Raw genomic sequence first — 26,454 nt, 5'->3', positions numbered from 1 at the left:
TGTGGTGCTGCCCAGCTCTGTCTGTATCCTAACAGTTTGGTATATCACATGTCAATGATCATGCATAGTAGCTTCACTAGGTTGATACTTAATTCAGATGTATGCTTGACACTCCTTTCTCCACCTGTCTCAGTGACAGAAGGTTAATCTTTTGCCTTAATAGAAGTGGGAGATGCACTGGTTCATGAGGTAAAGATTGTTGTGCAGTGCAATTCTGCAGCTGATTATGCCCTACAATGTCTTTTGGATGTGTATTTGGCCTGCTAAATTTGTGCAAAATGTTAAGACATGATAGTGCTGGTTCTCACACCAGTGGCTGTCTCAGAATGAAGATGAGATGTTGTCTCTACAAGGACCATGTGTTTGTCATTTCTACAAATGATGGAAATGTGTTGCTGGAGAAGCGCAGCAGGTCAGGCAGCATCTAGGGAACAGGAGAATCGACGTTTCGGGCATTAGCCCTTCTTCAGGCTAATGCCCGAAACGTCGATTCTCCTGTTCCCTAGATGCTGCCTGACCTGCTGCGCTTCTCCAGCAACACATTTCCATCTCTGATCTCCAGCATCTGCAGACCTCATTTTCTCTTCAAACATTTCTACAAATGTCAATCCGGACATTGCCTCACCTCCACCATCAGTTTAATATGACTGTGGTATGCCCCATCCATGAGGTACACTGCAGCAACTCACCAAGGCTACCTCAACAGCAGCTTCCAATCCCACGACCTCTACTATCTCGCAGAGCAAAAGCAACAGACCATGGGAACACAACCATTTGCAGGCTCCCCTCCAGGTTACACACATCCAAACCTGGTGATATATGATCCTTCCTTCATTATAACTCAGTCAAAATCCTTGAACTCCCTTTCTAACAGTGCAGCAGGAGCACTTTTACTCTAAGAACTGCAGCGGTTTAAGAAGAGAATGTCTCACCACCATCTTCTTCAGGGTAATTAGGATTGGGCAATAAATGCTGGCCTTGCCACTAATGTAAGTGATTTTGACATTTATTTAATTGGCGCATGTTGAATCTTTCTGTACCAAAATTGCTGCTGTGTTGCAAACATTACAACAGAGACAACACTTCAAAAGTACTTATCTACTGAAATGCTTTGCATTGCCCTGCTCGGCGCTATATAAATGCATATCTTTTCTCTTAATTTGACCAGCAACAATTTGTATTTATTGCTCTTTAATGGCGTAATAAAAATGTTCAAGGACATATAACAAGACACGACAGCAAGCCACATAACGATAATTATGGAAGATTGTCAAAGAGATCTTCAAAGAGATAACTAAGGTGGAGTGATTTAGGAAGGAATTACTCAGCACAGGCTTTGGACAGCTGAAAACACACTCACTAATCATGAAGTGATTACTAAATTAAGGATGTTCAAGGGGCCACAATTATAAGAGGTCAGATATCTCAGCCTGTTTAGGCTGGAAGGGGTTACAGAGATAGCGAGGGATGAGGCCATGGAGCAACTTGAGAACATGGATGAAAATTTTAAAATCGAGATGATCCTTAGCTTGGGGTCAATGCCAGCATAATGGTGATGAATAAATGGGACTGTGTGTGAATTAGGACATGGGGAGCCTGGCTATGGAAAGCCTTAAGTTTATAGGGGGGTTGGCATTGATGTGTTTCCAATAGTTAGATTAAGGAGGATTCTGTTGGGGTGTCTATCTATGTTGTAACTAACTTAGAGAGCTTGATACCTGAATACCCAAATCCTTCCTTCCCTAACATCCCTCATCTGGAAGAACAGCAAATTCAGAAAAATCAGGCATAAAGTAGGAGGAATAAAATTTCAAAAATAATTTTAACAGTTGCAATTCTTGATCAACTTATTCAAAATATGATGTCAGCAAACTAAAAAATGAGAAACTGCAGTTCTGAAAGAATTAACAGTATTCTTCATTCCCAGGTTTGGAGCTATCATCAAACATTAGTGAAGAATGCAGTACAATGCAGCACTGCCAGAGAAGGAAAAAAACCCAGTGCTTGAATCTTTCACAGCAAGCAGATTATATAATTCATGCGCACACACTTACTGTAAATGTCTTGAGCTGTCTCTGTTTGCAGCAACAGAAGTCAAAGGTAGACTTTATCCTCTGGAAAGTAGAGCTTTGCTCACAAATGGCTCATGGGCACACGGCCCTTCAGTAAAATGCTAATTCTGGAAATGGCACAGCACCACTGGTGAGATAGACGGTTCCTGCCTTGGTACCCTGAGAGTCAGGAATTGGGACTGCCCACAGAGGCTCAGGGAAACAATGGTGCTCATTACAACACGGTACCAAAGGCAAATACTGATTACAGCTGTTCTTTAAATCAGAAATGCCATTTCTCATTGTTTTAATGCTTTGCTTAAATGAAATTCTAGGTCTATTCATTTTTTAGTGGGAGTTTGCAATGCATTGCAATTTTATTTTTAGAATTTATATATGCACAATGTTGTTAACTGCTTCATTGCCCCACTTTGTTAAAAACAAAAATTTTTTCATTGCTGCTTGACCAACAGAGTAAGATGCAAACTCTGAATCATTTAACCCATTGATGGATGTTTAGAGTATATTTAAAATAAGTAACAGACCAGGCTGCCTTTTTCAAAGTTCCTTGAATGAGTGCTGCTTACTTTCATAAACATACTCCGGGGAAGAGGTGGTATTTCATCCTGTTATTTTTCCCAACAGTAACAGAGCCTGATTATGCCCTTCAGGAGATATAAGGACATTTGTGCAAAATAGAAAGAATGAAATAGATTTTACGTTTTGAAAAGAACCGCAGGTTGCACTTGAGTTTAAACAGGTGGACAACTTGCCAATACTAGCAGTGATAACAGATTCTGACTTTCAAGCCATAGTTTTAAACTCATGATAAATATATAAATGCACTTCCTCTAACTACCTTTCAGAATTGTTATGGATCAGATCAAACCCCTCAACATATTAGAAGATAGCCTAAACTCTAATGTTTTCTTATTCTAAAGGTATGTGTAAGGCATTGCCTTCTAGATGCAATTCAATTGGTCAAACTGCTCATCTTTAGGCAAAACACACTTCATTTTTCCACTAAAGTTAAAATACAGACAAGCTAAAAACAAAATAACTGGCTTTATTATAACTCTATCGAAATGTTTAACAAAATAATACATATTAACTACTACTATTAACTGTTCTAATATAGTAGCACACCACAAACACATTCTTGGTAAAGGCAAATTCAGTGCAATTCTAGCAGCAGGAAGAGAACCACAACTTTTAGCTGTATCAGACAGAGGAATAAAAGCTTCCACATCCAGCTTCAAAAGCCAGTAAATGCTGAAAGCTAAAACTAAAAGTCCTGGCTCTGTGGGAGCTTGACCACACCCATTTTGGCTACTTCTATTGGTTGAACTTGGAAAAAACCCAAGGTCTTGCAAGCCTTTTACTTTATTGGCTTTGATCAGACCGCTCGGCGCCTAAATCTCAAACTTTCTTGTTTAAAAATCACCTATTGAACACACCTCTTAAAGCCATTGTATCATCACAAGAACATAACTTCACTCAATTTAATGGACACAGTGAATACTTGGACCAGGTCAAATGTCCAGTATGAGAATGAATTCAGAGGGAGGGTAACATTTGAGAGTCTGTCAGCTGAGCATCATCACTGACAGCAAAACTCATAACTTTATGCAATAGAGTATAATACATGAAATTATTTTTCAAGTCTCCTAATTCGTTTTCTTATGATAGCAATTGTACTATTTTATTAATAATTAAACAAAAAGCTGGAGAAATTCATCCATCTGCTAGCATTTATGGATAGAAAATCAGCGAACATTTCAAGTTCAACAACTCCTCTTCAGAACAGGATCATTGGACACAAAACATTGACTGTTTCACTGTCCACAATTGCTACCAGTTCTGCTGAGATCATCTTGCACTTCCTGTTTTTATTTCGTATCTCCACCAGCTGCAGTATTTTACTTTCATTTGTGCGTGCACTATTTTATTTGCCTGATAGTCAGCTTGACTCAGTTATGTACATGTCACACTTAACAATGGAACTGTGATATTGTTCCTAAATGGCTAAAATCAGTTTACTTGGAACTCCTGAGCACAAAACTTTCAATGCCATCTCTCAGTCAGATTTCAGGGGTTCTGGATACATCCAGAGAGTTGAAAAGACAATCTAAGCTAATACATCTATCTAATAGTGAAGGATGATGTACTGCAGGAGTTGCTGTCTTTTGGTTGAGATGTTAAATTGTGCCTGTGTCTGCTTTCTCTGCTGTCTGCTTTCTCTTGAAAGATCGCAAGGTTTTTCAGAAGAAGGGAAAAGGAGTCCACTCAATCATATAATAAATCCCTCAACTAATGTCACATAAAAACAGATTATCTCGTCATTTAACTCATTGATGCAAATGGGTTCTCTAATGGTAGCATCCAAGGCACAAGATTACTTTGTGCTGTACAGCTAATTGTAAATAAGCCCATTAGAGATCTTCAAGTAAATGGAATCTGCATTATATTTAGATAACACAAGAATATCATTGTATTTCAAAATCAGCAATGGAGATAAAGGATACTTCAATGGTTGATGAGCCCAGGGAAGCAGTGAGGTTACTGTCTCTGGATTGCTCCCACCATGTTGTGTTGCTACCCAGTGGTCTCCATACTTGTTCAACACAGTGCAGTATGCAAAATAGCCACAGTCTTACCAGACCATAAAGCTGCTTGTTACAGAGAGAGAGAACTGGTGGTGGTTTAACCTGAGGGTCACCATATCTCAAGCGAGGGCAGAGTTGAGAAGAGATTCCTTCATGGTGGCCTCAGCTGCTGTGGGAATTGAACCTGTGTAATTGGCATCACTGAGCTTTGCAAACCAATCATACAGCCATCTGAGCTAACTGACTCCCTCTGCAACATTGTATCTTTAACTTGATTCCCAATAAGCCAACAATACTCAATATTGACAAACATTCTTCGGTCGCAGCCTGATTCCACCATAGGGCTTGCATGAAGAACTGATTCCTTGCAATAAATAAAAGTATTTTCTACTGACGGATACAAAGTTTGCACTACTGTTTTTGCTGAAATAAACCACAACCTCCAAAAACATTCAACTCAATGCATCTATTTGAAACTAGATTTCATTTCTTACTTTGGTACTTGTGCTAGTCACACCGCTGCTACTGAGCACTGGTGGTGGAGGGAGTGGACACTTGTGGATGTTTGCCGATTAAGTGGACTGCTTTGTCCTGGATAGTGTCCAGCTTCTTGAATGTTGTTGGAGCTGTACCCATCCAGGCAAGTGGGCAGTATTCCATCATACTCCTGACTTGTGCCTTATGGATGATGGCAGGCTTTGGGGATCAGGAGGTGAGTTACTTGCTGCAGTATTCCTAGACTCTGACCTGCTCTTGTAGCCACTGTATTTGTGTAGTGAGTCTAGTTGCATTTCCGGTCAGTGGTAATCCCCAGTATGTTGATCTTTAGGATTCATCCTTCTCAATTAAAGTTAAGAGGAATCATTTAAGAGTACGTGTGATTGGGGACTGTAATCGAAAGTATTAAAGATTATTATCCCTCACATACTGATAATTTCTTTAATAACATACTGTTGTGCTAAACTGTTCCCCACCTGAAGTAATTTAATAGAATTCTAATGTAAAAATGTCTATTCCGATTCACACCTATTCATAAAATTCCGAAGCATCAATACATTTCACATTCACTGTTATCATATCAAATTTTCAATGTTCTCAACTATTGTCCATCATTTCCCATTGAATGATTGCCATGATTTTACCATCACCTTGAACTGAAGAATGCTCATTCAAATACAAACTGTTCCTGGCACTGTAAAAACAAGTTCAGTGATATTGCAGTCCTGAAGGATCTTGGAGGGCTGCACAAGTCCCATGTCATGTTACTTGACTGCAGCAACCAATTGCCAATTAGTAAATTCTTTAAGTATACTTCCCATTAGGAGGGTGGTATCATTGGACTGTATATAAACATAGTTTTAAGTTTAATGAAACATGGAGAGACAATACAGGTTCAATGGTATAGCTTTGAGGGGAGCACAGGAACCTTAGGGTACAAGTGCAGAATTCTCTGAAGATGGCCAGCAACAATTGTTAAGATGGTTCATAGCATCCCTAGGTTTATAAATTGAGGCATAGAGTTATAAAAGCAATGCTACACCTTTACAAATCATTGGTCAGATCACATTTGGAGTATTGTGTCCAGCTCAGGGAACCGTATTGAAGGAAGAATGTTAAAGCCCTGGAGAGTCTGCAATGGAGATTTACTAGAATAGTCCCTGGAATGAGGGATTTGAGAGATGGAGGAAGATGAGAACAATTGGGCTTATTTTCCTTGGAGCAAAAATTAAGAGATGACCTTTCTGAGGTGTTTAAAATAATAAATTATTTTGACAGGGTGAAGAAGGACATTCTGCTTTCATGAGTTGGTATGTCAGTAACTGGAGGTCACAATTTCAAGACTGTCAGCAAGACAGCAAGGAGTGAAATGAGGAAGAACGTCTTTAGTCAGAGTTGTTAAGAATAAGAATGTGTTGCCTGAGAAGAATGGTGGAGACAGATTCCTTAGACGGTTTTAAAAGGGAGCTTGATATATATCTAAAAGCGATGAATTTTGAGGACTACAGAGAAAGAACTGGGGACTGGGACTAGCTGGGTAGCCCTTTCAGGAGCCAGAACAGACACGACAGTTCAAATGTCTTTCTTCTCTACAGTAAAATTGTACGAATCTATGAAATGATTAATACAGCAAATCACTTTAAATAAGGGTCTTGATTGTTTTCTGAGTGGACGTAGTTTAATCTACTCTGTGCATCTCATGATTTTGGAATCCTCTATCAGACCTCCTCTGAGCCTTCCTTTTTCCAAGGAGAACAGCCCAAACTTTCCAGCTCCTGCACTCTATCCTCAAAGCTGAAATTTCACATCCCTGGAACTATTCTTGGAAATTGTTTCTGCACTCTCTCCAATCCTTCCTATAATGTGGCACCCAGAACTGTACACAATACTCCAGCTCTGGTCAAACAAATGCCTTATACAATTCAACATCACTTCCCTGCTCTTGTACTCTATGTCCCTATCATTAAGTCAAGATTACATATGCTTTATTAATTGCCCTCTCATCTTGTCCTGCAACCTTCAGTAATCTATGCACATATGTACCTAGGTCCCTCTACTCCTGCACCTCCCTTAGAACAGTACCCACTGTTTTATGTTGTTATTCAATATTCTTCCTACTGAAATGCAATATCTCATACTTCTTTGCATTGAACCTCATCTGCTATCCATTCGCCCATTTCACCAACTTATCAATGTCCTTTTAGAGTTCCACACAATCCTCCTCACAGTTTACAATCCTTGCAATTTTCACACCAAGATCCAAATCATTAATACATATCAGGAAATACAAGGTCCCAGTATCAACCCTGGGAAACTCACCTACAAACCTTCCTCTATTCTGAAGCATACTCTCTTTTTTTAAAAACCCTCATGGGATGTGACCATCACTGGCTGGGCCAGCATTTATTGCCATTCCTAGTTGCTCTTGAGAAGATGGTGGCAAGTTACTTCCTGGAATGATTGCAGTCCACCTGCTGTGAGTTGACTGACAATGCCATTCGGGAGGGAATTCCTATCACTTGGTAAATTTTGAATGCACATTCCTTTTAATCCATGACCTGTAACTTCCCTAGAATCCATACAGTGTGGGAGCAGGCCGTTCAGGCCATCAAGTCCACAATGACCCTCCAACCAGCATCCCATGCAGGTCCACCCCGGTATTCTATCCCTGTAAACATGCATTTCACATGGCTAATCCACCCCTGGACACTCTGAGCAATTTCGCATGGCCAATCCACCCAACCTGAATATCTTTTGGACTGTGGGAGGAAACCAGATCACCCAGAGGAAACCCATGCAGACACAGGGAGAATGTGCAAACTCCACACAGTCACCCGAGGTTGGGACTGAACCTGGGTCCCTGGTGTTGTGAGGTAGCAGTGCTAAACACTGAGTTAATGTGCCATCCCTTGCTAGTATGTTGTGTGATATTGTATCTTACACCTTCTGGAAGTCCTTGTACACCACATCAACAGTGTTACCCCCATCGGGTCTTTCCGTTATCTCTTGAAGAACTCCTGCAAGTTAGCTAAATGTGATTTAGGAATCCATACTGACTCATCCCAGTCAACCCACTTTTTCCATGCAATTACTAATTCTATCCTGAATTATTAATCCTGGAAGCTTCCCCACCTCGAAAGTTAAACTGACTGGTCTGTAAATGCTGAGCTTATCGTTACAATATTTTCTGAATAAATGTTCGCAATTTTCAAGTTTTCTACCACCTCCCCCAAGTCCGGGGAACACTGAAATATGGTGCTTCTCACAATCTTCTACATGTCAGCTCTCTGCAAGATCCATCACTCTTACACTGTCCATTCTCATTTCCTTCAAAAGCCTTGAATGTATCTCATCTAGTTCTGGTGCTGTGCTAACTTTTAAGTATCAACCTTCTGTAACAATTTTTAACCCTTGCAGTGACACAGTTTTCTCACCTGTCACCATGACCTGGATAGCATTCCCCTCCTTCATAAATAATTAACCAGCTGAACACTTGGTGAGCAAAATATTACTAGTTGCTCTGAATGTCAATAATTGAAACATTGCTCTCAAGACAAAAATGCAATATTTAATTGATTAACATGACGAGTTAGCAGACGGGCACTAACCCAGTCTACTGAGACATTATTATTTTAATTGGTTCTATAACAAATGATACCTCATTGATGGCCAGTTGTTCTCCCCCTCCTCCTTGGTGTCCATAGCGATGATTCCCACTCCGATAGTCTTCGTACAAATCCTCCTCACTTCCAGCTTCATCAGCAAAAGCAGTCTTATCCGGTGCGCCATCGTTGATTACTGCATTGCGAACAAAAACAAGACAATTAATATTCGTGAAACCAATAAATAATTTTTATATTTACAAACCATTTTTGAAGTTGTCAGTGTAGAACATTCCACGGCATTTGAGGAATACACAATAGGTCAGAGTTCAAAGATGATGGATCTTGCAGAGAGCTGACATGTAGAAGGTTGTGAGAAGCATCATATTTAGAAATCTAGTGGCTGTTGCATGTGACATTTTTGACACCATTTCCCTGGAGTTTTGTAAGATGCACTATGGGCCAAATTTTCAAAGATCGCCTGCAGGTGAGTCTGGAGGATTCCCGAAAATGAGGGAGAAAAGCCATCAGGCCAGTTCCATGACAGATTCCCCCTTCACGTGATATTTCGGGAGTAAATGTAAAAGCAGATCTGGTTACCTGAATGCAGCTTAATTAAAGACGTTCTCCAGGCATTCAAACCAGGAAATCAGGAGATTAAATGGTGAGAGCCTTCTCGGAGCATGTGTGGTATTAATTGGAGCAGGAAATTTCTTGCAATGCTGATGGTGCCATGCTACTAAACACTGCCCATTACTGTGCCTTCTGTCCAATGGTACCAATCCTTTTGACCATTCTTACTTCCACTTCAGCAGCACCTGCCTCTAGTAGTAGGGCAGTTGATCTTTCAGTACTGGTAGGCTTCCTATTGATCCTTATGCTTTGGGAGCCCACTCACTGGCCTTCAGTGGGCCGTACCCCCTGAGACGACAATGTAAATGGCTACCTTCTCCAAATGTTACTTGGTGTCATATCTGGAGCCCCCCCATCCGCATTTCACCCTGATGGCAGAATAGGTACCAGGGATGAGCATTCTGTATGTTTCTCACAACCCAACTCCTAAAAATGTGACCATAATGACTAATTACAAGGCATATTCAAAATTGAAAGTTCACTGTGAAACTGAGAAAAGCATTTGAATCAACAGAAATAAGAATAAGAGAGCAGAGATTTAAAGTGTTGTGCTGAAGAAGCAAGGGTGAAATGAGACAAACCTTTTTCACTCAGTGAGTAGTTAGGGTATGGAATGCACTGTCTGGAAATTTCAACTGGGGCAATCAAGTGGGCATTGGATCATTATTTAGAGAAAACTAATGCACATGAGTATGTGAGATTGGCACCAGGTAACTTTGCTCGTTTAACAAGCCATTGAATGGCCTCCATCTGTACCATGACATTGCTATGATTTTGTGTCACAGCTAATGGAGGAATATACAAGATGTCAGTAGCAGAAAACCTCTAACTCTCTTGTTCCTGTACATTGTCTTTAATGGGAGTGGTGTTCTGAGATAGATGAGGAATTTCAGTCTCTGGAAAATTGTATGAGGGTTTCTTCGGTGAATTCCACGTTTGGCACAGAGTTCGATCCCTTGCTTTGAACTAATTTCCAGGTAGCTAGGATGCATAGCTCACATTCCCAGTGGAATTTGTCCCATCAGCCTCTTGCAAGCAAAGTAACCTATTTGTAATTGGACTTTCTACAGTTTACTGGACACAAATATATTACAGGATTATCATTTACTTTAACGTGTGCTCTCAGGGCAGGTGAAGCTGCTGCTCTCCAGTCTCTTTGTGCACTATGTAACACGTAATTACAATTTAAATTTGTTTTGAGTTTGACAACAATTAATGTTGAATCTAACTTTAAGTGACTTTGAACTCTCAACAAATATTCACAGCCTGCACTAGCTCGTTACATAAGCAAAGTTACCTGTTGCCAATCTCCCCCCTTACTCTTGCAAATAGTGAAACAGTGCCCTCTTGATTATCTCAACTGAAACTGGCCCCATCACATTTCCAGACAGTGCATTCCATACCCTAACTACTCACTGAGCAAAAAGGATTTTTGTCATTTCACCCTTGCTTCTTCTGCACAAAACTATTCTGGATGCATTATAACACGTAAAAGAAATCATTCAGAGCTTGACAATTAACCACTACAATTTTGTTGATGCTTCAATTCATATTTCAACAGCAGTGTCTTCTTAATAAGGTTTCTGTAGTATGGCATCTGTCTAAAGATAGTCAAGCGATTACATTCTTTGACTCCTTGGATTCGTATTGTCAAACACATGCAGGTCTCTATGGCGACCATAGCCGACATAACAAGAACAAGAAAAGAATAAGCTACAAATGGGAGTTGCATTGGAAAAAATAACGGCTTTGATGAAAGGCTATCATCAAAACTGTTATTCTCCTTATCTGAATTGCTATGTTAGCAATGGCTCATTTGCTACTATTCCTGTTTCTGAGTCGGTTTAGGATGTGTTTGCAAAAGTCCAGCTTGATATTCTAGGGCACTGCCGCAAGAGTGCTGCCTGGTCAGATGAAACACTAAACCGAGATTCTCGCAGGGGACTGTAAAAAAATTCTGGATTATTACTTGGATGAACAACAGAATCATATTCCTCACATTCTGATTCATATATATATCCTTCAGTCAACATCACAGAAGCAAGCTATCTGGTCTTTATCACATGACTGTTTGTGTGTGCAAAATTGCTACTACATCTTTTACATTATAACTGTGACTACACCTCGAAAGTGCTTTATTGATTGCAAAGTGTTTTGAAGCAGCCTGTTTGGAAAGGAGTTATATAAACGAAGTCTTTTTTCTAACAATGGAAAAAAATGTGAGACTTTTGGCTTAACTGGGCAATACGTCCCACCTCTCATGTGAAGATCACTTGCACCTCAGAAAGCACCATTATCGTGAAAATGCTTTCTTTGCTGTGGTTCAGCCAGCTGACTCGAAACCTCCAGGTGAATGTTCACATTCCTGGTCTTGGGTGTCTGCAGAGGTCTCACCCACTACCAGAAGTGGGGACTTCCAGTTCAGGGCATCTTTACCAATGACATCAACTCCTTTGCTTTTGTTGTTGGTATTCACAGTTTCTTTGATCCCTTTTTAATTGTCCAGAGCTTAACCAAGCTGACAATGTGTTAAGCAAACAGGATTTGGAGATGCCGGTGTTGGACTGGGGTGTACAAAGTTAAAAATCACACAACACCAGGTTATAGTCCAACAGGTTTAATTGGAAGCACTAGCTTTCAGAGCGCTGCTCCATCACAGAACTACCTGATGAAGGAGCAGCGCTCCGAAAGCTAGTGCTTCCAATTAAACCTGTTGGACTCTAACCTGGTGTTGTGTGATTTTTAACTTTAAGCAAACAGAAACTCTAAGCCACAGGAGTAATGCTTACAGTCTGGCATTACGTTTTGTATGAGCCGTTGTCTCATGACTTGAGAACTAATGGTGTATGGTTAAAAAAATTATTTCAGAAGGTAAATTAATACATTTACTCAGAGAGTGATAAGGGCATGAATGCCCTGCCTGTCAGTGTAGTTAACTCAGCACAATAGTGAGTTTAAACAATCCTTGGATAAGCACATGGATGATGATGGGTTAGTGTAAGGGTATGGACTTAGATTAGTTCACAGGTCAGCACAACATCAAGGACCAAAGGGCCTGTTCTGTGCGGTATTGTTCTATGTTCTATTTTGACAATTCACTGTGCATTTTTTTGTCAGAAAGTGAAGCAATCAAGGGAAAACTGGAGTCATGCATATGTTCAGACCACTGATGGTCAGAATTGTTGAACTGTGACTCCTCTATTTCATGAAGCAGTAAGTCAGTCACCCTAAAGTGCCTATTAGAATTTTTTAGTTCCCTTTTTCTCCTTTCCCAACCATCAATCCTTAATGAAGAAAGCCCACTCAAGATATTTTTAATCAAACTGTCTAACATGATGTGGCACATCTGTGGAGAAGGTGGGACATGAACTCAGGCCATCTGGCTCAGAGTCAGGGACACTACCACTGCACCCCAGGAGCCCCAAAACCAATCCCTAAAATAGTGTGGTCTAAACAGCATCTGTTTTCTTCTTTACTTCGAGAATGTTCTTAAAAGGATTGATCATTTACAACATCGTCAAGGATGACGTCATGCAGTCCCTGGGGTCAAGGCAACTATCAAGGGTTCTGTGTACAATGTGAAAGGGCTTTCAGAGCTGTGCTGCTACCCCTTGTGGACATTTGGAAGAATGGTTTCCTTGGGCATGCGTTCGATCAATGCATGCAAAATAGGAGTGAAAATAAGATGATACACGCCAATCAGAATGGGCAATTATCCAGATTCTCATTCTTACTTAGGATGTGATTCTCACTTGGTAACCCTCTCCTCATGTTCATTCATCCCAGAAAGCCAAAGCATCACTTGCTCCAGGGAGTTAATCTATTAAAGAGATTACCCACTTTTAATCCAATCTACCGAAACTAATATTCTCCATCTAGCCATTACATATTTAAACAATGTTTTAGCTGAGAGCACAGCTTTTAAATTTCTTGGTGGAAAATGTCCTATTTACAATAAGGGTAACCTTTAAAATTGAAATTTCAAGAGTCAGTACAGAATTAGGAATTTTCTATCCCTCATTATTTCACTTGAGATTCATATTTTAGTTGTATATTTTTACCAGCAACCTCTTGTGGCTTCATGTCAAACCTTAAATTAACGACCTTCTTTGAAACTCAGTCCAAATATTTTGTCACCAAAGCTATAGCAAGGTATGCTTGTATTTTCCAGTACACATTTACATGATAAAGTAAATTTCAAAAAAGTGTGTTAATGTGCACCAATTGAATGATCGGAAACATATGTTGCCAATTTATTTATTTACAAATAGGTTTTGTAGTTTCTCATTTTGGGTTATGAAATCTGGATCAAAACTGAGCTATATGTATTCTTGAACCACATATATTCAGAATGCCAGGCTGGAAATTTTAAGCTGTCCAATCAGTCAAGAAAAAAATGTTAAAAAAAGGGACTGATTATTTCAATAATAAGCAAAATGATGTAAGCTATACCTGACAATGTTAATCAATGGCTATCATAACTCAGTAACCTGCTCACCGATGCTTGGTGTGGGTTTTATCAAGGTCACTCGATTCACATCCTTCTTACAGTTTAAATATGGATAATAGAGCTAAAGTTCAGTGATAAATGAGTAAATGCTCTTAAAATCAAGAGCACACACTAAGTGTGGCATCTTCGAAGCAAAATTAAAGTTGGTAAAACCTAATGCCTAGTACAAAGGAAGATGGTTAGATCTTGGAGGCCAATCCTCTGAAATTCAGGACCTCTGCAGGAGTTCTTCAGGGTCGTGTCCTAGGCCTACCATCTCCAGCTGTTTCATCAATATCCTTCCCTCTATCATAAGGCCAGAAATGGGAATGTTTGTATTGATGACTGCACAACAGTCAGTGCCATTTGCAACCTGTCAAATATTGAAATAGTCCACATTAAAAAGTAGCAAGACCAGGATGACAATCAAACTTGGTCTGATAAATGGCACATAGCATTCACACAAGCATCAGTCTATGACCATCTCAAACAAGAAAAAATTGAACCAATTCTTCTTCTTTATCACACCAATGCTGAATCCTGCATTTCTCCACTTCTTGAGATTACATTTGGCCAAAACCTAATTTGTTCAGCCTTACAATGCTGTAAATGTAAAACAAGTCAGAAATTACATAATCAGTGGTCAGTCCCTCAACCCCTGACTCGACAAAACTTTCCCATTAGATAAAAATCACAAATCAACAGCTGAACAATTACTTTCCAGTTCCATGGCTGCTTTCAACTCCCAACAAGTTCGATTCTAGAAGGTTGACAACTTGAAGAATAAAGAAGTTTGCTTCAATGTGCCATCTTAAACATTCACTCCCTCCACCACTGGGGCAGTGGCAGCAGTGTGTACCGTCTCCGTGACTGCAACAATTTGGCAAGGCTTCTTCGATAGCACAACCATAACCTCTACCACCTAGAAGGAGAACAACTACTTGGGAACACAACCAACTCTAAATTCCCCTCTGACTTGGAAAGACTTTACTGTTCTTTCTTGGTTGCCGAAACCTGACCTGTCACCTGAACATCAAGGTGGAAGTATGTTCACCAAATCAACTGAGTGATTCAAGAAGGCAGCTCAACACAGCTTTCAGAAGGGTGGTTAGAAATGTGCAATAAACACTGGCCATGCCAGTGATGCTGACAAGAAGAGAATGAATAAATGTAAAACATTTTAAATTTGTTTGAAAGGTTCAGCCTTATGATGCTTTAGAAGCATTAGAGCATATTGCTTGGGTTTTAGGTCAGTCGATACGTACATCTGTTGGTGTCCTCTTTAAGCTGAAATTGATTGAATTAGGCAGGGTTGTTAAATGTTACAGTCAGAAAGAATTGGCTGTTGTAAAGAAGGGAAGGGCAGGATTGAGACTTCTACCCATTGGGAAAAAATAAGTTGCTTTAAATTGTTACAATTTCTCACCACCTAATAATCAGTGCAAGATAGATTTACTTATTCTTGTATTTATAACAGAATCCTTACAGTGTGGAAACAGGCCCTTTGATTAGTTTAAGATTCCCTACAGTGTGGAAACATGCTCTTCGGCCCAACAAGTCCACACCAATCCTCCGAAAAGTAACCCATCCAGACTCATTTCCCTACATTTACCCTTGACTAATGCACCTCACACAATGGGCAACTGGCACTTTGGCCTGCACATCTTTTGGAATGTGGGAGGAAACCCACGCAGACACAGGGAGAATGTGCAAACTCCACACAGTCACCCAAGGCCAGAACCAAACCTGGATCCCTGGAGCTGTGAGGCAGTAGTGCTAATCACTGAGCCACCATGCCGCCCTTTAGCTCTGCTGATCATTACGTTTACCTATTTTAAAAAAAAAACAGACTGAAATAAGACATAATCTGCACAGAAACTTCAATATCATTTAAAAAACACAATTTAATTTATGACAATGAAACATTAGGAGTCAGCTAATGTTATAACCCATCCAAGCAAAGCTGGAACAAATTTATAAGCAATACCTATCATAAACTAGTTGAAAGCATTATAGCTTTCAGCACATATTAAGCTTTTGAAACTATTTTCACAAATGAATAAGCATTGTTAATTGCATGCTCATGAATATTAATGATCAGCTTAACTTTTATTTTCTGCATCCAGTTTCATTAAGCATGTTATCACAAAGATATAAGGCCACAGATAATGAAGAACACAGCCTAGCCCATTTAGAATATATTAGTTTACCACTATCCACTGGTTCATCTTTATTAGCTTGACACAGAAGAACAAGAAACATGATCAGATGCTATACAAATGGAATTATTCTAATAAGTAGAGTGACCTGATCCTTTTGAATACATGATATTGCTCAAAATATCATTAACTGTAGATTAGTGATACAATAATATATTGGGGAATGCACTGAAGATTGAAAGGAACATTCTTGCTTTTTCCAACATGGTTTCCCCAGTTACGACGGAGATAGTTTCCTAATGCGCCTCTTCACTATTGAGATCAAATAGAAATCCATTCAAAGCAGCTTATTTTTAATAATGAGATCACTAGGATAAAGCAGTGTCCATGTACACATGGTGTTACAGCTAAATATCAATCTGTCGGACAAGTGCGAAAAATGTTGTTTTTGGACAACTTAAATTGTTGTTTCTTTCTTGACAAACAAAATTTCTATCATAATCACTAATGCTTTAACTTCTGTGAAAATAAACTATATAGGTATGGAAAAACTGACAGATAAATTATATAAGTTATAGAGATAAATAGGTACTGGCTATGACCTCTGTGTAAATGAATAGCAGATAAACTGTTGAATCTTTATGGAAAGTTAGCAAAATGTTTGCTCTCAAGAAGAGTCATATTATTATGAAATGTTAACTCTGCTACTTGTTCCATAGATGCTGCTAGAACTGCTGAGATTTTCTGTTTTATGTCAATAAGAACCTCTCCTCGGAATTGCTACTGGCAATCTAAGGCCTGCATCCACAAAATCAACTTTGCATAAGGAGATGAAATTAACCATAGAAGGGGAAATAAGTTGTATTCTTTTCCTGCCAAATGGGGTGGCAAAGTGGCTCAGTGGTTAGCACAGCAGCCTCACAGCACTAGGGACCTGGGTTCGCTTCCAGCCTTGGACGACTGTCTATGTGGAGTTTGCACATTCTCCCTGTGTCTGCGTGGGTTTCCTCCCGCAATCTAAAGATGTGCAGGTTAGTTGAATGGGCCCAACTAAATGCCCATAATGTTCTGGGATGTGTAGGTTAAGTGCATTAGTTAGGGGAATGAATCTGGATGGGATACTCTTTGGAGGGTCAGTGTGGACGTGTTGGGCTGAAGGGCTTGCTTCCACACTGTAGGGATTCTATTCTATAAAATGTTTCATTTTGTTGTTAGTTAATTAAAAGTTGCCTCTACCCATCTATACTCCATGTAATTGCTAAATTTTGGCAAGCAACATAATGCTGAAGTCAAAAGCTAAAATAGTTGGCTACGAAGTAGCCCAAGTCAGTGAGAATATAGTTGGAATTTAAAGTGTCAGTTGAGTTCAGATGTAGTCTCAACTCCACCGCAGAGGTTAAGCTGATAATGGAATGATTGGAGGGTTTTTGCATTTTCTAAGATGACACGAGATTTTAAGCATTGGCCCCAGCTACCTTTTGGGATGATCCATTTTTCCATTCAATCATAGAATGTGCACATGACTGGCAAGACCAGCACTTATTCCCCATCGCTACTTTTGAGAAGGTGGTGGTGACCCATACGATCAAGTAGAACTGGACAGTTAATTTGATAATTTCACAGGACCATTGCTGGTTAGATGAAAGAAGGAATAGATTTTTTTTTTCCTCAGAAAAAGGCATAGAAGAACCACTCTATGATAATTCAATGGTTTCATGGTCACCATTACTGATATTAACCCTTAGCCCATATTTGCTTAAATAGTGAAATTCAAATTCCACAGGTGAGATTTGGGTTCTTGCCTCTGGTCCAATAGTCCTGCCCTCTATGATTCCAGAAACTGAACCATGATGCTATTGTACCTCTTGAATAAGAGAAAATAATTCTTCCAGCGTCCTAGCCAATGTTTAATCATTTTTTCATTTCTTAATTTATGGGTCCTTGGTGTGGGTAAATGGTATCAGACTTTGCCTGGTCAGCAGCAGGGATTACACTTGAACAATAGTTCATTAGTTACAAAGCACTTTCGGATACAAAGAGAATCAAATGCATGAGATGAATGCAAATTCTCTCAATGCACTAGTGGTTGGTTTCATTTTAATGTCATAAAATTAAAGTTGCTCATGAATATATTGTGTTTGTGTTGCATCGAGGCACAATGAGCCATAATTTAATGGCTAATAAAACTCAAGGGACTGAACGGCCTTTTTCTGCTTAATTTCCAAAATTCATTTTACCTTTACATTGCACTTGGAAACAATTAAGGAATTGTAAATTGAACATTTATAAATGTCTGTATCTTTCATCAGATTTTCTGTCGTTGAGTAAGTAATTATGTAATTTCTCTCCCAGTGTTCTGATGGTGCTGCCTGTGAGTAAACCATATGGGATTATTGTCTAGATTAGAGTGGTGCTGGAAAAACACAGCAGTTCAGGCAGCATCTGAGGAGCAGTAAAATTGACGTTTCGGGCAAAAGCCCTTCATCAGGAATACAGGCAGACAGCCTGAAGGATGGAGAGATAAGTGAGAGGAGGGTAGGTGTCGGGGGAAAGTAGCATAGAGTACAATAGGTGAGTGGGGGAGGGGATGAAGGTGATAGGTGAGGGAGGAGGGTGGAGTGGATAGGTGGAAAAGAAGATAGGCAGGTAGGACAAGTCATGGGGACAGTGCTGAGCTGGAAGTTTGGAACTGGGGTGAGGTGGGGGGAGGGGAAATGAGGAAACTGTTGAAGTCCACATTGATGCCCTGGGGTTGAAGTGTTCTGAGGCGGAAGATGAGGTGTTCTTCTTCCAGGCGTCTGGTGGTGGGGGAGCGGCGGTGAAGGAGGCCCAGGACCTCCATGTCTTCGGCAGATTGAGAGGGGAAGTTGAAATGTTGGGCCACAGGGCAGTGTGGTTGATTAGTGCGGGTGTCCCAGAGATGTTCCATAAAGCACTCTGCTAAGAGGCGTCCAGTCTCCCCAATGTAGAGGAGACCGTATCGGGAGCAACGGATACAATAAATGATATTGGTGGATGTGGATATTGGTGGTAAAACTTTGATGGATGTGGAAGGCTCCTTTGGGGTCTTGGATGGAGGTGAGGGAGGAGGTGTGGGGGCAGGTTTTGCAATTCTTGCGGTGGCAGGGGAAGGTGCCAGGATGGAAGGGTTGGTTGTTGGGGGGCGTGGACCTGACCAGGTAGTTACGGAGGGAACGTTCTTTGCGGAAGGTGGAAAGGGGTGGGGAGGGAAATATATCCCTGGTGGTGGGGTCCGTTTGGAGGTGGGGGAAATGTTGGCGGATGATTTGGTTTATGCGAAGGTTGGTAGGGTGGAAGGTGAGCACCAGGGGCATTCTGTCCTTGTTAGGTTGGAGGGATGGGGTCTGAGGGCGGAGGTGCGGGATGTGGACGAGATGCGTTGCAGGGCATCTTTAACCATGTGGGAAGGGAAATTGCGGTCTCTAAAGAAGGAGGCCATCTGGTGTGTTCTGTGGTGGAACTGTTCCTCCTGGGAGCAGATATGGCAGAGACAGAGGAATTGGGAATACGGGATGGCATTTTTGCAGGAGGTAGAGTGGGAAGAGGTGTAATCTAGGTATCTGTGGGAGTCAGTGGGTTTGTAAAAAATGTCGGTATCAAGTAGGTCGTCATTAATGGAGATGGAGAAGTCCAGGAAGGGGAGGGAGGTGTCAGAGATGGTCCAGGTAAATTTAAGGTCAGGGTAGAATGTGTTGGTGAAGTTGATGAATTGCTCAACCTCCTCGCGGGAGCACGAGGTGGTACCAATGGAGTCATCAATGTAGCGGAGGAAGAGGTGGGGAGTGGTGCCGGTGTAATTATGGAAGATGGACTGTTCTACGTAGCCAACAAAGAGACAGGCATAGCTGGGCCCATACGGCTGCCCCTGGCTACCCCTTTGGTCTGGAGGAAGTGGGAGGATTCGAAGGAGAAATTGGTAAAGGTGAGGACCAGTTCAGCCAAACGAATGAGAGTGTCAGTGGAAGGGTACTGTTAGGGACGTCTGGAGAGGAAGAACCAGAGGGCTTGGAGGCCCTTGTCATGGCGGATGGAGGTGTAGAGGGATTGGATATCCATGGTGAAGATGAGGCGTTGGGGGCCGGGGAAACGGAAGTCTTGGAGGAGGTGGAGGGTGTGGGTGGTGTCTCGAACGTATGTGGGGAGTTCCTGGACTAGGGGGGATAGGACAGTATCGAGGTAGGTAGAGATGAGTTCAGTGGGGCAGGAGCATGCTGAGACAATGGGTTGGCCAGGGTGGTCAGGCTTGTGGGTCTTGGGAAGGAGGTAGAACCGGGCAGTGCGGGGTTCCCGGACTATAAGGTTGGAAGCTGTGGGTGGGAGATCTCCTGAGGTGATGAGATTCTGTATGGTCTGGGAGATGATGGTTTGGTGATGGGGGGTGGGGTCACGGTCGAGGGGGCGGTAGAAAGAGGTGTCCACGAGTTGGCGTTTGGCTTCAGAGGTGTAGAGGTCAGTGCGCCAGACTACCACTGCGCCCCCTTTGTCTGCTGGCTTGATCGTGGGGTCGGGATTGGAGCAGAGGGAGTGGAGGGCAGCGCGTTGTGACGGTAAGAGGTTGGAGTGGGGGAGGGAGATAGACAGCTTGAGGCGGTTAATGTCCTGGCAGCAGTTGGAAATGAAGAGGTCGAGGGCGGGTAATAGGCCAGCACTGGGTGTCCAGGTGGACACAGTGTGTTGGAGGTTTGGTCTGTCTTTTCGCACCGAAACACCCCACCTCCTTCCCCCAGCCCCCGCACTGTGCAAACTAGACTGTCCTCTCAACACTTTTCAAGACAGTCTGGCTGAGCATTGACAATCAATCTCAAGAGAAATTAAAGGCCAAAAGCTGTAGTTCACATGTCCTGACCCAACCTGCTGTAATTCTCTTAAGGACCAGACTCCTGGCCACTCACTTTAACCATTTTGACAATTAATTCTTCTGTCTATAATGTGACATCAAAAACAATATTGAGCTGAAAGTGAATTAAATGCTAAGTGGCTATACACTGCACTTATACTTTTCACTTTGATTATGACCTTGCACATATTAAGTGAGGCAAGCAGGAATCCCTTATTGACCTCTGACATATTGCTGCCAGGCAGAGAAGTTAATCATATCATTCCTGCAAATAATTGGGGCAACCGGCCATTTGTGAGATGATCTCACTATCTATCAATAACATTTCACAGATAAACCTTCAACTATTGGCATGCACCCCTCTCCTCTTCTTCCCTTTTCCATCCCACATACTCTCTGTTCGTGAGTGTGTTGACACTGTGACTCAAATGAGAAAAGGTCAAATCTATTACGGAGCTCTCTTTGTGTATGAATGGGATTTTAGGAGCAGTTCTGAAACACAGGCGTGACTGAGTCAGAATCAAGCAATTCTGCCCATAGATTTGGTTGACATTTCTTACTGTTCAATCTTTATGAAAAGATGCTAGGCAGTTTGTATGTTTCAGGAGGAAAGGGAACCATTTTTATTAAATTACAAGCTTAAAATGATTTTGATTTTCTAATTTATATTTCGGATTATCTATGAATAAGTGCAAATGTTTTTCAAAGGATGTTTTGACAAATTACTACAATCACAAGCTCTGGCTTGTTCCTTCATTTGCAATGCATATGTGAGTGAACTCTCACATTTTGCTGTACACAATCTAGTCATGTTAGCAAGACAATAACTATTTAAGCATTCTAAGCTAAAACGTTAATAAGGCCCATTTCCAGGCATCAAGTTTGTGATTCATGATCTATGCCATTCCCAAAGAAGCAGGCTGCACACAAACATGGTGCCACCTCCTACTGTATATAAATGTAGTGTTGATCAGAGTGGGGCCCCTGCTGGCTGCCTGAGTGCTCAACAGGGGGCCAAGCAGCGTGCACTGAGAGCAAGTGGTATCAATCAGCCTGCTGCTGCCTGCTCTTCTTGAGCAGCTGCACTCAACAGCAGGGAACTACTGCTGACTGCAGAAAGACTATGTGGCAGATGCGTAAATGACACCTCACGGAAGAGACAAGGTTCATCACTGTGATGCTACAGGATTTAGTGGTCAACGGGAAGGAAGAGATCATGGTTCCGCCTCCGGTCAAGAGATCCTCAAGATAAATCCACTGAATGGATTGGGAGCAGGTCACCAGGGGGGTCACTTTCGGAGCTTGGCCCCAAGCCTGCCAAACAGCTGGGTTCAATGACCTCACCTGGGTGACTGAGAGAGAGCTGAATGCACCTCCACATGCCCTCTCCTGCCAAAATCACTGAAACCCAACACTGCTCAACACAAAACATGCACATCCCTCCCCCTTTAGCCCACGTTTCAACCATATTTCTAAATACTCCAACTTGCCCTCATATGTATCCCAACAGTATCAGCCTCTCAATGAGCTCACGCCACTTCCAGCTGTGGCAGACATACCACAGTGCAACACAACTGAGGACATCATACTCTCTCATTTGAGGGATGGGTAGCCCTGAACCAGAAGCAGAGCAGGACCTGCAGAGGACAATGACACCTATATCTCCTAGAGGACTACAAAGGAGACAGTTCATCACACACCATGAGACTGGCTTCAAAAAACCCAGTGACATTGAATAGAGGATTTGAAATATCAGTACAGTCCTGCCTTACGTAGCATTTTAACACAAACCTCATCCTCACATGCTATATGGCATGATGGGTACGCTAAAAAGAGTGTCACCTGGGCCTCTTGCATTCCCATCAAGCGCTCTTCCCAACACACCATCTCTTCAACTTTCCACCTTCTGATCTCGACCCGGCATGATCTCAACATGGACTTCCAGTCTCGAGGTGATTCTTCAAAGTCAGTCCCACCATGGCTGAGCACTTAATAAAGACTGTAATGTTTGAACTTTCAGCTTTGTTTCTTTATTTTCTACTCAAAACTAAGAAGGTGTCACTGTACTACAATCACTGTAATGTTTAACCTTTTTAACTTTGTTCTTTCATTTTACCATGCTCTTAGTATTCTGTACCTGGGTACTTGTACTTAAGGTGGCACCTTGTATGGCAACATTATACACTTTTCACTGTACTCCTGTAATTTCGTACTTGAGTATATGTGACAATAAAATCAAAATCAGATCAAAGCAGATCTTCTGCTTTCAAATATCTTTCTTCCATTTTGGATTTGGCAATAGTTCTGAAAGGGTTAAGGTTGGAGACTGATGTCATACAATCATGGGTGGGGAAAAGAGGAGTCTAGCTTGAGATTCCAACAGGGTCAGATGTATCATCCCTGGCTCTTGATTGTCTTATTAATTATAGCGTACTAGTCATTGTTACTTGTGCCTATTTCTAGTATGTAATAAATTACATCTTTTTGTCGGACAGATGCCTCTTCATGTTAACACTCACCAGTAACTTATTTAGTTAATAGTGATAGATGATAAGCCCTCAGATTGAGTAAAGAAAGGAGAATTGCTGGCAACAATCTATCCCAGCTATTAGTGGTGGGTTATGGAACACATACAACAACTTAGAGGCTACAGGAACCCCAGGAGGAAGAGAAAGCAACATTACTTTGCTGATGATAGGGCTGTGTCAATGTGATCTAATACTTAGTCCAATCAGCGCAGATACTGTCACTGCATGTTTCTTTGAGACTAGGATAGATTCACAATCTGCACCAGGCACATGATGGGGCCACTTAGCGTAATCAAGCAGTGGGGGCTTGAGAGCCAGCTCACAAGGTTACGGTCAAAGACGTGTCCTGCTACAGAAGACTCGAGTGAGAGATTCAATGAGTGAACATGTAGGAATGTGCTGATTAGGATGCACACTGAGATGCTAGAAGGTATTAGCAGATCGCCTCCTGTCACTACCATGGAGCATGGAAGAATCCACCTCCAGATTGCCTGAGGGGATAGTGCAGAGTTTTTCCTTTTTATAGTTTCATGCTGTGCTGTTGACCTAGAGCTACTTCCCCTTTCTGCCCCCAGCATCCCTCCCATACTGTTACAGCCTGTGTGTGACCAGATCTTCCATCATCCCTGTGAGGATGCAGCAACCCTCCAGGATACTCACTGCAACACAACAATCTCCCTGTATGACTCCCACAAACATTGCAACAGCAGAAGTTAATCTAAACCATTGTGATGCTAAGTTGGATAAGGCATTTTTCTTTTAAGGGGCTGGATAGAGTATTTGCTGGGTGGAGCTACCCAATCCATGTTTGGAAAACACATGTCCAGTCAGCTACAGTTCAGACTGTTTGGGTCCTTATGTGGCTAGCTGCACCGATTCTGTTGCATGCACATCCGGCCAAGCACCATTCACATCATGGGTGTACAATAGACCATTCTGGATGTGCCTCGAAGTGGTGCTGCCCCATTCAGAAAGTCTCCCACATTCATTGTACAAGGTCCAACAAAGCTGAAGCTACCACACTTTGATGTGAAGTGATGGATGATTGATTTGTAGATGGTGGTGTGTCAGCAATGTAGGCAATTTTTCATGTCCAGAGATTGCAAACACCCTCAATTTCCTAAGTTGTCTTTCGATTTCTAACTTTTTTTTATTAGCAGTTCTGTCTGTCTGACTCAAGGCGTGCTCAAAAGCCTTGTGTTCCTGTACAGGCCAGCCAAAGTTCAGTGATGGCCCTCTCAGCTTTGCGTCAGTAGGTTCAAGCCCTACTCCAGACATTAGCATGACTCTCTAGAGCTAAGGGAATATGGTATTGAATGTGATGCACCGTTCCAGGTAAAGCATTAAATCAAAGTTCCATTTACCTTCTCAGATGGGTGCAAGTATCCTATGGTGTTCTGGCCAACCTACATCCTTTGACTAACATCATTAAAACATGGGATCTGGTCATTATCATTGTCTTTATCGTAGGAACTTGCCACATGTTAAATTAGCAACTGTTCTCTAAAACTGAAATGATACAGGGCAGAATCTTCTGGTTCAGGATAGAGTGAACCCAGATCTGGGCAGGTAACAGTTTAGTGGGATGAAGGTGTACTGGATGACTACTGCCTCCCCCACTTCCCCTTCTCTCTGCAGAAAACACTAGACTTGACCTGCCCAACCAGACATGAACTGTGTCTGTGAAGTGGTCAACTGATGATCATTTAACAACTTATTACTGCCTGCATGGGCTGTGGTTATCTGAGCTCAAGGTGGCCCATCTAACTGGTTAACTAATGCAACCAGCCTGTGAGATGGGGAGGTGGGGATCTCTGAGACTGCACTAATATGTGTATGATCATCGGCCTGACCATAGGGTAGGGGTCTGGCCATTGAGAAACAAGACCCTGCTCTCGCTTCTGACCCCCACTGCCCTCCTCTCCTGGCAACCCATTCAATGATGCTCCCTGCCTCTCCCCACCCCCAACTCAAAACTCCCTCATTTTCTGGGACGCTCCTCTATCCTAAAAGTTCAAATGGTGTAGTTTCAGCAAAAGTCATATCCTCTTATCCTCCTCCTAACCTAGGGGTACTCAACGATCAGCACTGCTGCCTCATAGCGTTAAGGACCCAGGTTCAATTCTACCCTCACGCGACTGCCTACGTGGAGTTTACACATTCTACCCATGTCTGTGTGAGAGTTTCCTCTGGGTGCTCCAGTTTCCTCTTACTGTCCAAAGGCGTGCAGGTTAGGTGAACTGGCCAAGCTAAATTGCTAGTAGTGCCCAGGAATGTGCAGGGTCACAGGGACAGGGTAGGGGGCTGAGTCTGAGTGAGATGTTCTTCAGAGGGTCAGTGCGAACATAATGAGCGGAATGGCCTGCTTCCACACAATAGAGATTCTATGATGCTTCTGCGGCACTGCTGAGTGCCAGTGATACTAATATGCAATTTGTCAGCATCTCCAGGCAGGTGAGGCCTCCTTGATAGGTGACTTAACACTCATTGAAGGCTCACAGTGATCAATTAGGAGCTTAATTGCCAAAAGGTCCAGCAAGACTTCCCAGCCTTACAGGGCATGGGTTTCTGCCGACTAATCTCCCTCACTTTCCACCCACAGGCTAGAATATCTATATTCTCTGATCAGTCTCCTTGCCTGGTCCACACTCATTTCCAGAATAAGTGTGTTGTGTTCATGGACTCTCTTGTTATAAAGATCAAGACAATATTATTCTGGTCGCTCCTGTTTCCGTCCCTCCCTTAATCCATCAAACTGCTGAAACCCTTTAAAACAGTGCTTCCCCAAGTAGGATTCGGAACTCCAAGTGTGGTCAAGGTAGCAATGGCTGCTGTAGAGTCCTGAATGAGTTAGAATCATAGAATCCCTACAGTGTGGAAGCAAGTCATTCCATTCATTGACCCTCCGAACAGCATCTTACCCAGAGCCACCACACCCCGCCCCCACACACACCCTATTGCCCTGCATTCCCCATGGCCAATCCACCTAACCTGCACCTCTCCAGAATATGGGAGAAAACCAGAGCACAT

At 42.0% G+C, this 26,454-nt stretch overlaps 1 protein-coding gene across 5 annotated transcripts in view; it reads right to left on the bottom strand.

Annotated features, from left to right (window-relative positions):
- The window catches only part of arhgef4 (Rho guanine nucleotide exchange factor (GEF) 4), a 294,049-nt gene that overhangs the window by 72,895 nt on the left and 194,700 nt on the right, over positions 1 to 26,454 (bottom strand). For 4 of the 5 annotated variants that reach the window (XM_043701908.1, XM_043701907.1, XM_043701909.1 and 1 more), the window contains one exon: positions 8,814 to 8,953. In XM_043701908.1, the coding sequence (XP_043557843.1) occupies positions 8,814 to 8,953 (140 nt within the window). Of the gene's footprint in view, positions 1 to 2,054; positions 2,172 to 8,813; positions 8,954 to 26,454 lie in introns of those variants that run through there. The other variant, XM_043701912.1, reaches the window with a different exon arrangement.

Source organism: Chiloscyllium plagiosum, chromosome 13, assembly GCF_004010195.1.
Source record: "Chiloscyllium plagiosum isolate BGI_BamShark_2017 chromosome 13, ASM401019v2, whole genome shotgun sequence".
NCBI classification, from domain to species: domain Eukaryota; kingdom Metazoa; phylum Chordata; class Chondrichthyes; order Orectolobiformes; family Hemiscylliidae; genus Chiloscyllium; species Chiloscyllium plagiosum.
This window is presented reverse-complemented; position numbering and strand designations above follow the sequence as displayed.